The sequence below is a fragment of the Borostomias antarcticus genome (genome assembly GCF_949987555.1).
Source record: "Borostomias antarcticus genome assembly, chromosome: 26".
In the NCBI taxonomy this organism is placed as follows: domain Eukaryota; kingdom Metazoa; phylum Chordata; class Actinopteri; order Stomiiformes; family Stomiidae; genus Borostomias; species Borostomias antarcticus.
Window position 1 is genome coordinate 10,450,921 of NC_140259.1, and position 12,849 is coordinate 10,463,769.

Consider the following 12,849-nt stretch of genomic DNA (forward strand, 5'->3'; position numbering starts at 1 on the left):
CACACACGCAAGACAACTTCATAACACACTTGATAACAATTTTGGAGCCAAAAGTACTAACCCAGACCAAATGTTTGAAACATACAGTGCTGCTTGAAGGTATGTGAACCCCTTGAGCTGTTTTCTGTAGATTTTCTTGTACTTATTTGCATGTACTTCTTTATTGGGAATTGTGTGAGTAGCCAAAAACTACATGAAGCGTGGAATAAGTGTAAATGTAAGTGTGCAAAGGTAAGTGAACCCCCAGCTGCATTGGTAAGGTCAAGCAGGTAACGTTTTATAGGTAATATTTTTTTTTTCTTTTTTTTTTGAAGAAATAATGAAAATACTTTTGTGTCCATTATTTGGAAAGTCTGCATTACAAATTGTTCTTTGTGTGTACATTTAATACGGACATTTTACATTTCTGTACAAAAACAATGACAATGTCTGGAGGGTTCACAAACTTTCAAGCAGCATTGTATTATAAGAGAACACGTCTTTATGTACGTCTCACTGTACTCCATTCGATGCTTTGTGAAATAACAGGTGATTTAGTGTTAAAAACATAAAGGCGCAATCTGCAATCGAAGTTCCAAGTGCATCGAAAGATCATGATTCAGGGGAGGAGTCTTTGCAAGTATACTGTTCTATTTTGTTCTATTTTGGTTCAATTGTTTCAGATTGTTGGTGAATTTTGTCCCATGGCCAGAGGGGACCGCGGAATCGAAACCGAAGGAAGGGACGTTCAGTGACCTCACTGCCTAGCGCATTCACGCAGACTGGCTTTCAGGTCGGCAGTCAGTGAAGAGAACGGGACCGCCATCTCGTTTACATCTTCACAGGTTAGAACCCTGGATAGCAGAATCATCGGTAATTGTTATGAAGGCTCAGAAGTTCGGATTAGTAGGCTTAGAATAATTCAACTTAGTATAATATTAATCAAATTAATAGGATCATAGTCAATTTTTCAGTACCAGTCTCCCTCCCCCAGCCCAGTAGCGTATCACCCTAACTTAGTTCGCATCAAATTGATTCAACATTGGCATATAATTAGTTCTGAAATGTATTTCCACGTTCGAGTCCGCCCACTAAAAGTGTTGATTCTAAATTGAAATTCTCAATGGAGTCTGACTCTGTCTGATCAGGATAACTCATGTGATGGAAAACAACTGTCAAATACAACAGTAACGGGCGCTGTGCTACCATTTCAGATGCCAGCTGTCACATGACTAGCAACGTTTGCTATCAGAGTCAAGATAACATGAAGCAAGCAAAACGGAGTTAGGACATGAATGAAATGCGCTACTAATTGTGCAACAGTTTTAAAACTTAGCAGCTGTACTATGACAATGCAGGCAGCAGTACCACATATGTATTAAACATCCACAAGCCACACTTCGTCTCAGACTGAGTGTAGCCTATTTTTTACAGTTATTGTCTAGTTGACACTAACATTACGTTATGGCTTAAGCCATGTTTTTTCCCCATAAGGTTACTGCAATGGATAAAGTATGCCGGTGGAAAGCGCTTTCAAATCCATACCTACCAAAACGCTGGCAAACACAACAGACATTGTGTTGATATAACGCTTAGGTAAATATTTGTTTTTGGGTAAACCAATATATCAAACGTTAGCTAGTTAACAATGCAACAAATTACCGATGGTTCTACCCTCCGGGGTTATAACCTGTTAAAATGACATGTCGTCACTTTCACTTAAGTGACGGCCGACTTGAAAGTTCACACTTGGCACCAATCTGCGTGCACGCGCTACACAGTGATGTAATGTCCCTCCCTTCATTTTAGATTTCTTGGAGGGGACAGAAGTTACAGACTGCACCTTTAAAGTCAGTCAACATTACAGTTGTATTCTGGTGTAAAAAACAAACAAAAAAAAACTTGGTTTTAGCATGTAAAATAGTAACATACCAGTTTGTAGTATAAAAGTAAAATATACAGTAATGAAAGTATACAGATGAAAGTAATGTTTTAGTGTTGTTAGTGATACCCGCTTAGAAATATATATTTTCTGAGTCCAGTGTTTTGTATGATCTTCACCTAACTACTTATCAACTACTAACATATTCCTTACAACAGTAGTCTTATTAAACCTGTTATTAGCTCAGAAGTCAGTGCATAAGAAAGCAACAATCACAATCAAGAAGGTAGTCTTAAGGGTTTTCAGCAAAAGGTGACAAAGCTATTTAAATAAAAAATAGCTGATCTTGATTAGAACTTAATCATGGTTAATTGTGATATACCATCTTGAAAACATGAACACTAAAATGCCACAAGGGGCTTGCAACTACCCTGGTTTACCTCTAACCTCCTGAAACTTTGGAGGCCTTCGTTATTAATTTCATGTGGGAACCATATCCTTACTGGATATGTGTGTATACTGTATATGTATTTATAAAAAAGCTTGAGTTCTCCACATGCGCACAGAATGACAATTCGGTGGAGAATGTTAGTTTGAAAGTGCAGCGTCTACCGACAAATCAAATGCAGTCAAATGCAGTCTATAGTCAAAGGAGGTCATGGTGCAATAGGAAGATGATTCAAATCAGTGGAAAATTCGCTGTTTTCTCCATGTAAACGTCCATCCCTGTGTCTGGGTTAAGGTGGTGTCTGTGCATGGCTGTGGGAGTGGAGTGGTAGTACACAGTGTTTCCATCACAGAATGAAGAAGAGCATGATGACGACAAACAGAATGGCCACCAGGATACCAATAGCACACCACTGCCTTCGATCTGGGGGGGAGGAGGGGATAGGGTGAGTATAACTATACATGTTTAGAACAAAAGAACGCTATGATGATGCATATACCCTCGAGAGACTCTATAAACGCTTCTACACATCTTCATTCGTTGATACCGTTTGGCATTTTTATGTTTGAGGTGGGAATGTTTGGTATTAAAGTGTAGTTTCGGTTTATTTGGGCGTTTATGTTGGTAAATGTTGTCATTTACAAACCTTCAAGGATTGTTGATTGTTTTTGTGTTCACAGAATGTTTGGAATCATAATCAGATCTGATTCAGTTCACACATTTCTATTCATTTGTAATGTATATTCAGCGTATAGCTGAATCCACACAATTCATGATTTTTAGAACTCCTGAAAACAAGCTCATTTTATGCTTTTACTGCCATGTTTTGCTTTTATTGCCTTTTAATGTTTTTATTGTTTTAATGTTTTATTGTTTTGTACTGTCTTGTTGTGGTTTAGTGTTTGTCTATTGTTATGTGTCACACTGCAACTGAATTTCCCTGACGGGATGAATAAAGTATTATCGTATCGTATGATGCGGGCTGTGGATTCTTCATTATAAGACTTTGATACCAAGGAGAAATCATACAAACTATTATTTAAGGAAAGACTGGCGCTTTGAGATGTACACGGACGGGCAGGTGCTGCGGGAGCACTAGCAGCACAGAGACTCACCACTGGTCATGTGGGAGACTTTTGCCAGCTTCTTCATAACATTGTCCAGTCTGGAATGGGTGGTGTCCATCTCGTGGCCAAAGTCATCCAGCATTCTGCAAGATGGTGCGTACAGGAAAGCACAGTTTCATCATTCAGCATTTCTGTGAGGGTTTAGAGTAGATGTTTTCTTTCCCATACTTGATTGTGATTGTGTCAAACAAACAAATACACATGAGGACTGTGTGAGAGAAAAAACTATTTTGGTCTAAATGAAAACTGTTCAAGTACATATGGAGAATTGTACTTAGTACATTGAGTGTTCATAGGAGAGGAGATGATTGTGAAACGTACACGGCTTGTTCGTCCAGCTCCATGCCGATCCTCTCAGACATGTTCTTCAACACCCCGATGGTCCCAGAGACCAGCTCCAGGTGCTCGTCCTGCTGCTCTGCCATGAGCTAGCAATATTTCATGTTATATATTTTGATTGTAAATTGACATTTTACAGTGTAATAATATTGGTAACATTGGTGAATTGTGATTTTTAGGGGATGGGTTTTTTAAATAAAGATTTTTAAATAAGGTGAGCAACAAATAAGCTACCTGCTGTTGAGTTTGCTGCTCCTCTATGAATTGTGAGTTGGCTGTCTGAAGCTCCTTGTCCAGACGTGTGTATTTGTCTGGTCCTGGCTGCCAGATTGGACCTTGAGACCCACTGTCCCCTAAAAGAGCCTGGGGACATGGAGTAGATTGGGGTTAAGTTTATTGGAGCTATCTATACTAACAAAATCATTCTAAAATAATGGTCCTCGCTGCAAGGATGTTAAAAATAGTCCATTCTTACAAATGCTAAAGATGTTTTCATAACATGCATTTCATTAATATGATTACTTCCTGATATGAGTGAAGGAAGCCTCTGATAGGCCACAGCTGATTGTGACAGTACAGTGACGCTACATTCATGAAATCCTTGCTCCACTTTTTCTCCCAGTGCTGCAATGGTTCCAGGAAGAACCTGTATGATCTCTCCGATGTTTCCTTCTTTATATTCCCTGACATGGGTTCCATTCAGACAGACAGTTCAGATCATATACCAAGTATTTTTTTTAAACAAATCATTTATGGACCAACCTGTCTGTTTTTCTTGTCTGTCATGGCCAAAGCCATCGGACTGGACATGTGGTCTTTCATTTCCTAAAAATGCATCAAAAACGGGTAAAACAGCACTGAAATAAAACCTCAAAGAGAAAACTAACAATATGGATGCAAACTCACTATTAGGCCTCAAAATAAGAGTCAGGCTTTTCTTTAGGCCTACTAAGCACATGACAAGTGACAAGCATTGAATTAATGTTTGCATCAGTGAAACAATTGGAATGCAACCGTTTTGAACCAAGTAAAGCACAAAGAGCTTGGCTGTCACTTAACATAAAGTGTCACACCACAACTTCTAAAACCTGAATAATGACGCTGTGTGCTTTGGTTCTTCAACTCACCTTAACAGTTTGTCTTGTACTTGTGATGAAGCCTTTGCGTTTAGTCATTTCCATTCCATCCAAGTTGAATTTCTTAGGGTTGGATTCAACAATACCTACACTAATATTAAAGAAAATGCTTTACCCTCATCCCAACGGTATGAACACTATGCTCAAATCTACAGGTAGCACAAGATTGCATTTTCTTAAGTGAGCTTTAGCATAGGCCTAAATGGTAAATGGGCTGAACTTATATAGCGCTTTCACCGAAAAGGCGTCTCATTCACCCATTCACACACACATTCACACACCAAAGGCCTCTCATTCACCCATTCACACACACATTCACACACCAAAGGCCTCTCATTCACCCATTCACACACACATTCACACACCAATGGCCTCTCATTCACCCATTCACACACACATTCACACTCCAATGGCGGCAGCAGCCATGCAAGGTGCTACCCTGCTCATTGGGAGCAATTTGGGGTTCAGTGTCTTGCCCAAGGACACATGCGGACAGGAGGAGCCAGGATTCGAACCGCTGACCCTATGATCATTTGAATCATTGGACAACCCGCTCTGGATGTAGCCTACACAGTGTTTCTTAAGACGCATCCAACTAAAGATGTGGAAAGGATATTGATGGTCTCATCAAGGTCTTCCAAGTCCCATTCAATCGAGCGCAGGCTGTTCCTCAGCTCGTTGGTGGTCCAGTCCACCTCCTCCTTGGACGCCCCTCCAGGGTCCTGCAGCAGCTCGCTCCATCTCTGATGCAGTCCCTGAGCTGTGTTCACGGCTTTCTGGACCTCACTGAAAACAACAAGGATCAATTACACCATATGTTGCAGCTATGATTTCAATAATATATGTTGAACAGCTAGCTAATCAGATGGCTGGTTTGCAAGATGAATTTACTAAATTGCCAATAACATGGGAATAGCTTTGCTGTGTAGTGGAAGGGGCTTCGTTAACGCCCACTCTGAGACGAGGTCACAAAAAGTGTAAATATATAAACCCAGACAATGTTTGGTGATAACAATTTAGATTACTTTGCAGCTCAAAGTGTCCGGCTTTAAACTGGGTTGCTAATGTTGACCATAGCCAGATATCTAACGTTGGAAGCAACTAAATTAACTTTGCGCCCCAATTTGTAGACAGCTAACATGAGCTAACCCTCAAAACCTCCAGACAGCTGTCAACAACATGCACCAAAACAACAACATGCACCAAAACAAGACAACAACATGCACCAAAACAAACAAACATCAACAACATGCACCAAAACAAGACAACAACATGCACCAAAACAAGCAGATTAAAGCTAACTAGCATGCTAGGCTAGCGGATCCCTATTGTTCCCAGTGAGCTAGGCTAGCTAGGCAGCTAGCTGGATGATTGCTGAGTTGATGAAACGTTATTCACCCTTTCACCACGAAGAACGGATCTTCCATAGACATCTTGCAGCTCGTTTGTTGAAGCACTTAATGTTGGGACCTCATACTCATCCGCAAAGCATGGGTTTATAGTTGGTTGTGTTTAAAGAGCAGAACGAGGCAGCAGGGTTCTGTTTACATGCAGACGTCGGATTGCGTCAAAACTTCCATGGCGTCATGTGACTGTTTCCGGTTGAGGGTCGATCCTGGGGTTGATGACAAATTAAATCAATAATCATATCACAAAAACACTGACGCTCCTTTTTAGGCACACCATTCAAGCCTGAAGACTTTTCTTTTTGCCACTGCTTTCTAAGAGGAGTTATGTTTATCAGTATACTGCACTGTGACTTTTATTCCTATATTCTATTTGTCCTGCTTTTTGTTTAAATGTCTATAATGACTTGCTTTTTGTTTTAATGCTTTTAATTTGTCCTGCCTTTTGTTTTAAATGTCTATAATGTCTTGCTTTTTGTTTTAATGCTTTTAATGTCTCATGTAAAGCACCTTGAATTGCCCTGTGGCTGAAATGTGCTATATAAATAAACTTGCCTTGACTAGGTAGCTTACAGTCTTGAGTTGACTGTTGAGCTTAGCTTTTATTTTTTTATAAGCTCTTTATCTGAAGCTCATCTCATGAGATACAATATGATGCTATTTGTATTGATGGATAATATATCTTTCATGAATGCTTGACTTGCCTTTCTCTGCTGTGAGGGTCTATGGTGTGATTTCTTCTTGCACTGGTTGTCGTGTGTAGTGATAAGCAAGGGGTATGGTGTAATTGAGCATATTCACAAGACAACACAGCTCAAACAGTCAATGACTGGTTATAAAAATATCCACTTTACATCTTCCTGGGACTGTTGAGCACCCTGGATAATATAGAAATAATGTGGATATTCACAAAATGGAGATACAAATGCCCAACAGAGTAGAGAAATGGAGGGATGAGGACAAAATGGAAGGAGTGTGAAGGAAACAAATATAAAGAAGAACAAACAGACAACAGTTCAAATTGAAAGTTTAGTTTGGGAAAGTGTACCCACATTTTCAAGATTATTTGACCTTCTTGGAATGGAAACATTGTCTAAGCCTTTGCAATATTGGAATCAACTCTCATATTGGGGTTCAATGTCACACCTAACTTTAACTGTCAAACACTGTCAATTAATGTTTTTGGTTGTAGTCGCGCCTGGCTAAAGGGAGCAAGATGAAAGGATGATGAAATTCAGCCAACAAACTGTAGACCAGTCAGACAAAATCAGTCAATTAGATTAGATTAGTTTATTTAGATCAGGACATACATTAATAATGGTAATTAAAGATTACCAACTGTGTTTATGTGTTTTACCTGTATTACCAAAACCTCATATTAATGTCAATAAATTAAAAAACAAAAGTTGACACATAGCTATAGGCTCCATTGCAAAGGCACTCCAAAAACACTAAATGCACTTCAACACACACACGGCGACCGTAGCCTAAAGGAACCCCTTCACCAGACACCGCCCCGCCCAACAGCGTCTTGTCCTGAAACTAAACACCTGGCTCCTCCCCCTCACATAACGGTTCCATTCAGCAACCCGCAGTACAAAAGCGTCATGTGACCCGAATGAAAACAGCATTACATCAGCCCCCAGTATGTCGGCCATCAAAATAAACGGTTGAAACACGTAGAAAACACGTAGCAGACTGTCTACTTCAAACAAAAACACTCGATTGAAGATAACAGCCACAGTCCTAGAAATGTGGTCACGTTGCTAGAAATGTCTCACTCATTTCTAACGTTAAATATTATCAAAAGCAATCTACTGCATAAAATCTTACAATAAATCAAAATAAAGAATGTAGGTCTCATTCATAATTATTTGATAATTATTTGATAATATTTGATATTGACATTTCCTCAATGTCAAAATACCTTTATTTAAACTGTGTTTATGCAGGGTTGAGATTTTGTTTATTATTATTGTTATTATTTGTGTCATAATACAATTTAGATATATAGGCCTGTCCCTTTAAATCACTGTCACACGTTTGTATTTAAATCTGCTTTATCTCATAACTCGCTCCCATTGGTCGATATGATTTGGCGGGGCGGAATTCATAGTGATTGTAAAAGTCGACCTGTGTTTTGATTGGCTACCGTAGATGTTACGTTAGCGTATAAAGACGTGTTAAAAATAGCAACGGGTCTCATAACTCTGTGCTGCTGATAGAGAGAGACACTCGGTGGATTACCACTTTAATCTGGGTTATAAAGCAAAGGTTAGGCTTCTCTGCTTAGTGAGCCAAAATCATTTTGGTGACTTTGACGTGATAATGATCAAGCACGTCCAGCATTAATCAAAAGTGTTTTTTTACCAAACAAACAGCAGCGTCATTGTTTATGAAATAAATAATCCGTGGGATTTGGAAATTATCATTGCGGTCACTGGGAAGACAACGATTTCGAACGGTCTACAGAGAATTTCTGGATTAGCCTACTTTTCAAAACACAGGACTAAAGACAGAAATACCCCTGAAGTAGGTTGCGTTTGATTACCCGCCAACACTATTTCCCACAATGGAGTATAAAGTGGAGGCACATCGGATTATGAGTATTTCTTTAGGGAAGATTTACAATTCCAGAGTGCAACGCGGTGGCATCAAACTACACAAGAATCTCCTGGTTTCTCTGGTTCTTCGAAGCGCCAGACAAGTCTATCTCAGCGACTACTACAGCGGGGTGTGCTTGAGTGCCCAGCAGGTTGAATCAAGAGAATGGTGTGAAGCAGAATACATGGATTCTAATCCAGATAAAGTGGCCCCGAGTGAACCGGGGCCTTTGCCTGGATCTCCAGACGACCACGTCCCAGCTGCGCCGGCGAGGGAGGTTGTTGATATCACCACGACGCACACAGATCCTCCAGCAGCTGCTTTACGCAAGGACCCTGACGCGCTCCGCACCCCGACAGAGACCCCGGAGGACCCCCAGACCTCGGAGGACCCCCAGACCCCAGTTGGGGCCACCGACGAGTTGAGTAACTCCTCGACATGTAATAGTGCTCTGCCAAAAACTGGGTCCAGAGCTAAGAAAGAGTCTCCAGTCGACCAGCAGCCGAGCAGGGAGGCGGTGGAGGTGGAGGAGGGCGCACACGGCCTCAAAGCGCACCGGGGTTGCGTCAACAGGAAACGGACCGCTGAGAACTGTGAACTGAGAGAAAAACCATCAAAAAGAACCAAAGCAGCTGCATCAAATGTATCTTCTACGGGGGATGACCAAGAAGGAAGCGAGGAAATGGACACCAGCAATGTAACAAGCTTGATAACAATTTTTGGTTCTAGTTTCTCGGGACTTTTAAGTAAAGACGCGGCTCAACCAGATTCTGAGACCGACGAAAGTGACTCTGGGTCAGGGCAGATATGCTGTGATCAAATGCTCAAAAACCTCAACCCTTGGACTACTGCGATTGTCGCCTTTTAAACACTAATGTTTGGTAACAATAGGGTACAGTTTTGTTTGGGGATCGTGCCAACAAATTGCACTATGCTGCTCTCTACAGCGAGACTTCTTTGTGCGTTGAACACGTGGTGAAACGTGGGCGGCTGAGGAGATGAATAGTGAATTTCCCCTGTAACATCATGGAAGTAGGCTGTAACATCATGGAAGTAGGCTGTAACATCATGGAAGTGGGCTGTTTAAATTGGCCCGTGGAGAAGCGCGTAATGGCTGAGAAATGTGGGCCTAGAGGGTAATGCGCGCAAGCTGGTCATTATCATCCTGTTGGTATTTGAGATAGTGATACAGATGTAGCCTAACTAACCAACCAGGAGTAGGTTAATGGCCTACAGTAGTTATCAGCCGAAATGAAAATGTTGGCCCTAACCAGGAAACATTTGTCACGTGAACTTCCGTCAAGTTTACAAGGGCCCGTGTTTCACAGGAAGCCGTGAGGTCGTGTAGCCTAGGCCTACTATCTATGACCACTCAAAGAGGACATCTGGTGACCTATAGGCTACAAGGCTATATGGTCAGTGGTCAGATTTGTTTGTCTTTGTTCTATAAAGACTGGTAGGCCTACATTTGTATGTTGTGCCTGTAAATATTGTTTTCCATGTCTGAAAATGTATTTTGGTATTGACTGATCATTGCGTGGTGAACACGTATTAAAATATTGTCTAACGATTCACTCCTTGTTCTCTTTTATGGGGTTTTGTGTAGCTTTTTCATGTCTAGCAGTTGGGTTGGGTGAGCAAATTCATGATTGGTTCTAAGAGTCTAATGGGAGCACTTATTTTACAGTATGCCCTTACTAACCTACAGCAAACATGCACAGTGCCTGCCCCTTGAAGTAATGGATTTGTTATTGTGTTTTCATAGGGATTTCATGGCCTACTTTACAACTTGCTGTCCCCGCTTAGTGTAATCTGTTGACTACATTGGTTTAGAAAAACATGTGGTTAGGTCACACCAAATCAAGTACTAAAATCTTTTAAGTTACTAGTTATAGAAGTGTAGTGAAGATAGTGGGCTTCTGTCATCCAAGGATAGCACTTCTTCATATAGATTGCTGACCTTCAGAAAGCAACTGTTGTGTGAAACGATGCCAACCAGCACAAATGTTCGTCCATTCCAAACATTACAACCTACACATTTTATACATTTATATATATAAATATCTACCAGGGGGTGTGCAAACCTTTGCCAGGATAGAAAGTATTCAGGAAGTATTTATGGCTCAGTGGCAGCTCCAGATACGCTGGATGAGGAAGTTGTCACATGTCTCAAACCAGTTTTTACTGCTTGTTGTAAAGCATTGCCATTGTGCCTCCAGGCATGTCAGCTATGCAGTCTCGGGTTTCAGTTCTGACGGTAGCCCTGCCTTAGTGAATCTAATCCTGGTCTGTGTTCCAACATGAGTAGTGAGTAAGATTCCTGCCTACTGTGACTTAAAGAATAAGGTGATCATGCTTATTGTTTCGTTCAAAGTGACTTCAAAAAGACGCTTCCATCTTAGGCTACGCTTATTTGTTCACATTATGCACTCCAAAAACTTATTTCAGAGATGGTATTCTTTAGGTCAGTTGAAGAGAAGACGGTGTTAAACAGTAGGCCGGACTGAGAATGAGAAATGTCCATTTTAAAAAGGTCCAAACACAATGGTATGTTGGGCCATTATCTCAGAGACCTGAAGATGTCTTTGCCCAAAACACCTTTCTCCAAACACAAAAAGGCCCAAAGCGCTACAGCGATATGGGCTTAAGTAGGATTTAGCCTAGACCTGTCTCTTACATGGCCACATTCTTTCACACGGACATAGCATGGTATTAATAGCCGTGCTCCCCAGAGGCCCAGCAGAAGGCCAGGCTAATACTGCCGGATCCCGGCTTGGCTAGCGTGGGGAATGTGGGTCAACACAATACTTGGTTCAGTGCTTCCCCTGTCAGCTGACCAGACGGGCACAGAGCAACACAAAGGAAGGAGAGAGAACATACGTTCATAAATGGAAGTAGAGAAGCTAGTCAGGGTTGCACTCTAGATGCTCAAGGTGAAGCGATGGCGAATGTGTTTAGTCAGAGAGGTTAATACTGTATGTCATCAATCCCCCTTTTGTGGAGATGATACCCAGATAGCAAGCGGATGTGTAGTGATTCTGGGCCATATATGGGCCGGAACTAAGCCACAAGGGCCAGATCTGGCCTGTATATGGCCCAGATCCGCTTGCTATCTGGGTATAGGTACTGTGTCTGTGACAGGACATGCATGAAGGCCGGTGTCGAGAGAGAGAGGATGAATAAGCAGGATAGTGCATCGCTGCAGGTGTGAGATAACACTTTTATTGTCTGATCATGTTTTATATCGCATGATTTATGTGTGTACACCATTCCAGAGGGCTGGTCCTCTTCCCCCTCCCAGCGAGAGGACAGAGAGGCTGCATGTGAACACACGCTTGCCCAGTTCCTGGTTCCCGGCTAAACGCTCACATCTGTCCGTCTCTCCTCCCTCCGCGACTGACTCCCCCTCCGTCCAAAATTCCAGATTCCTGGAAAAAGAGAGACAGATTAACTGGAAGAGAGGGAGAGGACTCAGTTGCGAAAGTAGAGTTTGTGTGTGTGTGTGTGTGTGTGTGTGTGTGTGTGTGTGTGTGTGTGTGTGTGTGTGTGTGTGTGTGTGGAATGTTGGCCTAAATGTGAGGAATGCAGGGAGAAATGTTGTTTTGATGAAATATAGCCATGAGGTAATGGACTCAGAAAAAGGTCTGAGAAAGTGAGTTGTTGTAGCTGGTCAAATAAAACAGCATCTTTTTGAAATGTAGGAATACAGCCTTTATAACAGAGTAATGTTTCAATTGAATATGCGAACAATATTTTATTTGTTTGTAACTTAATAAGATTGTATGATTGACATGGTCTGTTGACAAAATGTGTAATGTACCCTACTTGTGCACATCTTCATAACTGAAGGCGTCCAAGTTCCACACTAGCCTGCTTGTGCCCCCGGCCTCACGCCTCAGAGTAGCAGTGAAACAGCTTCATCACCAGA

At 41.5% G+C, this 12,849-nt stretch overlaps 2 protein-coding genes across 2 annotated transcripts; one reads left to right on the plus strand and one right to left on the minus strand.

Moving 5' to 3' along the window:
* Window positions 1–224: 224 nt before the first annotated feature.
* Window positions 225–6,447, minus strand: stx6 (syntaxin 6). The gene is made up of 8 exons (XM_084458982.1): window positions 6,310–6,447; window positions 5,528–5,697; window positions 4,903–4,997; window positions 4,538–4,600; window positions 4,010–4,138; window positions 3,758–3,864; window positions 3,425–3,519; window positions 225–2,732 (listed from the first exon to the last, which is right to left on the minus strand). Exons 1-8 carry the CDS (start codon window positions 6,342–6,344, stop codon window positions 2,656–2,658), a joined length of 771 nt encoding a protein of 256 aa, XP_084315108.1. The 5' UTR covers window positions 6,345–6,447; the 3' UTR covers window positions 225–2,655.
* A 2,442-nt stretch (window positions 6,448–8,889) lies between these two features.
* ier5 (immediate early response 5) lies at window positions 8,890–10,274 on the plus strand (the record flags this gene model as incomplete). Its single annotated transcript, XM_084459243.1, has 1 exon — window positions 8,890–10,274. The coding sequence occupies one exon, from the start codon at window positions 8,890–8,892 to the stop codon at window positions 9,787–9,789; it is 900 nt and encodes a 299-aa protein (XP_084315369.1). The 3' UTR covers window positions 9,790–10,274.
* Between the last annotated feature and the right edge of the window lie 2,575 nt (window positions 10,275–12,849).

Bases quoted from the DNA above. Each gene is read 5' to 3' on its own strand.
- stx6 (XM_084458982.1), bottom strand. From the start codon at position 6,344: ATGTCTATGGAAGATCCGTTCTTCGTGGTGAAAGG. The intron at 4,998-5,527 runs ATATCCTTTCCA...ATATTAGTGTAG, and splicing joins AGACCTTGATGAGACCATCA to GTATTGTTGAATCCAACCCT. The intron at 4,139-4,537 runs GTTGGTCCATAA...CCATGTCCCCAG, and splicing joins CAGACAAGAAAAACAGACAG to GCTCTTTTAGGGGACAGTGG.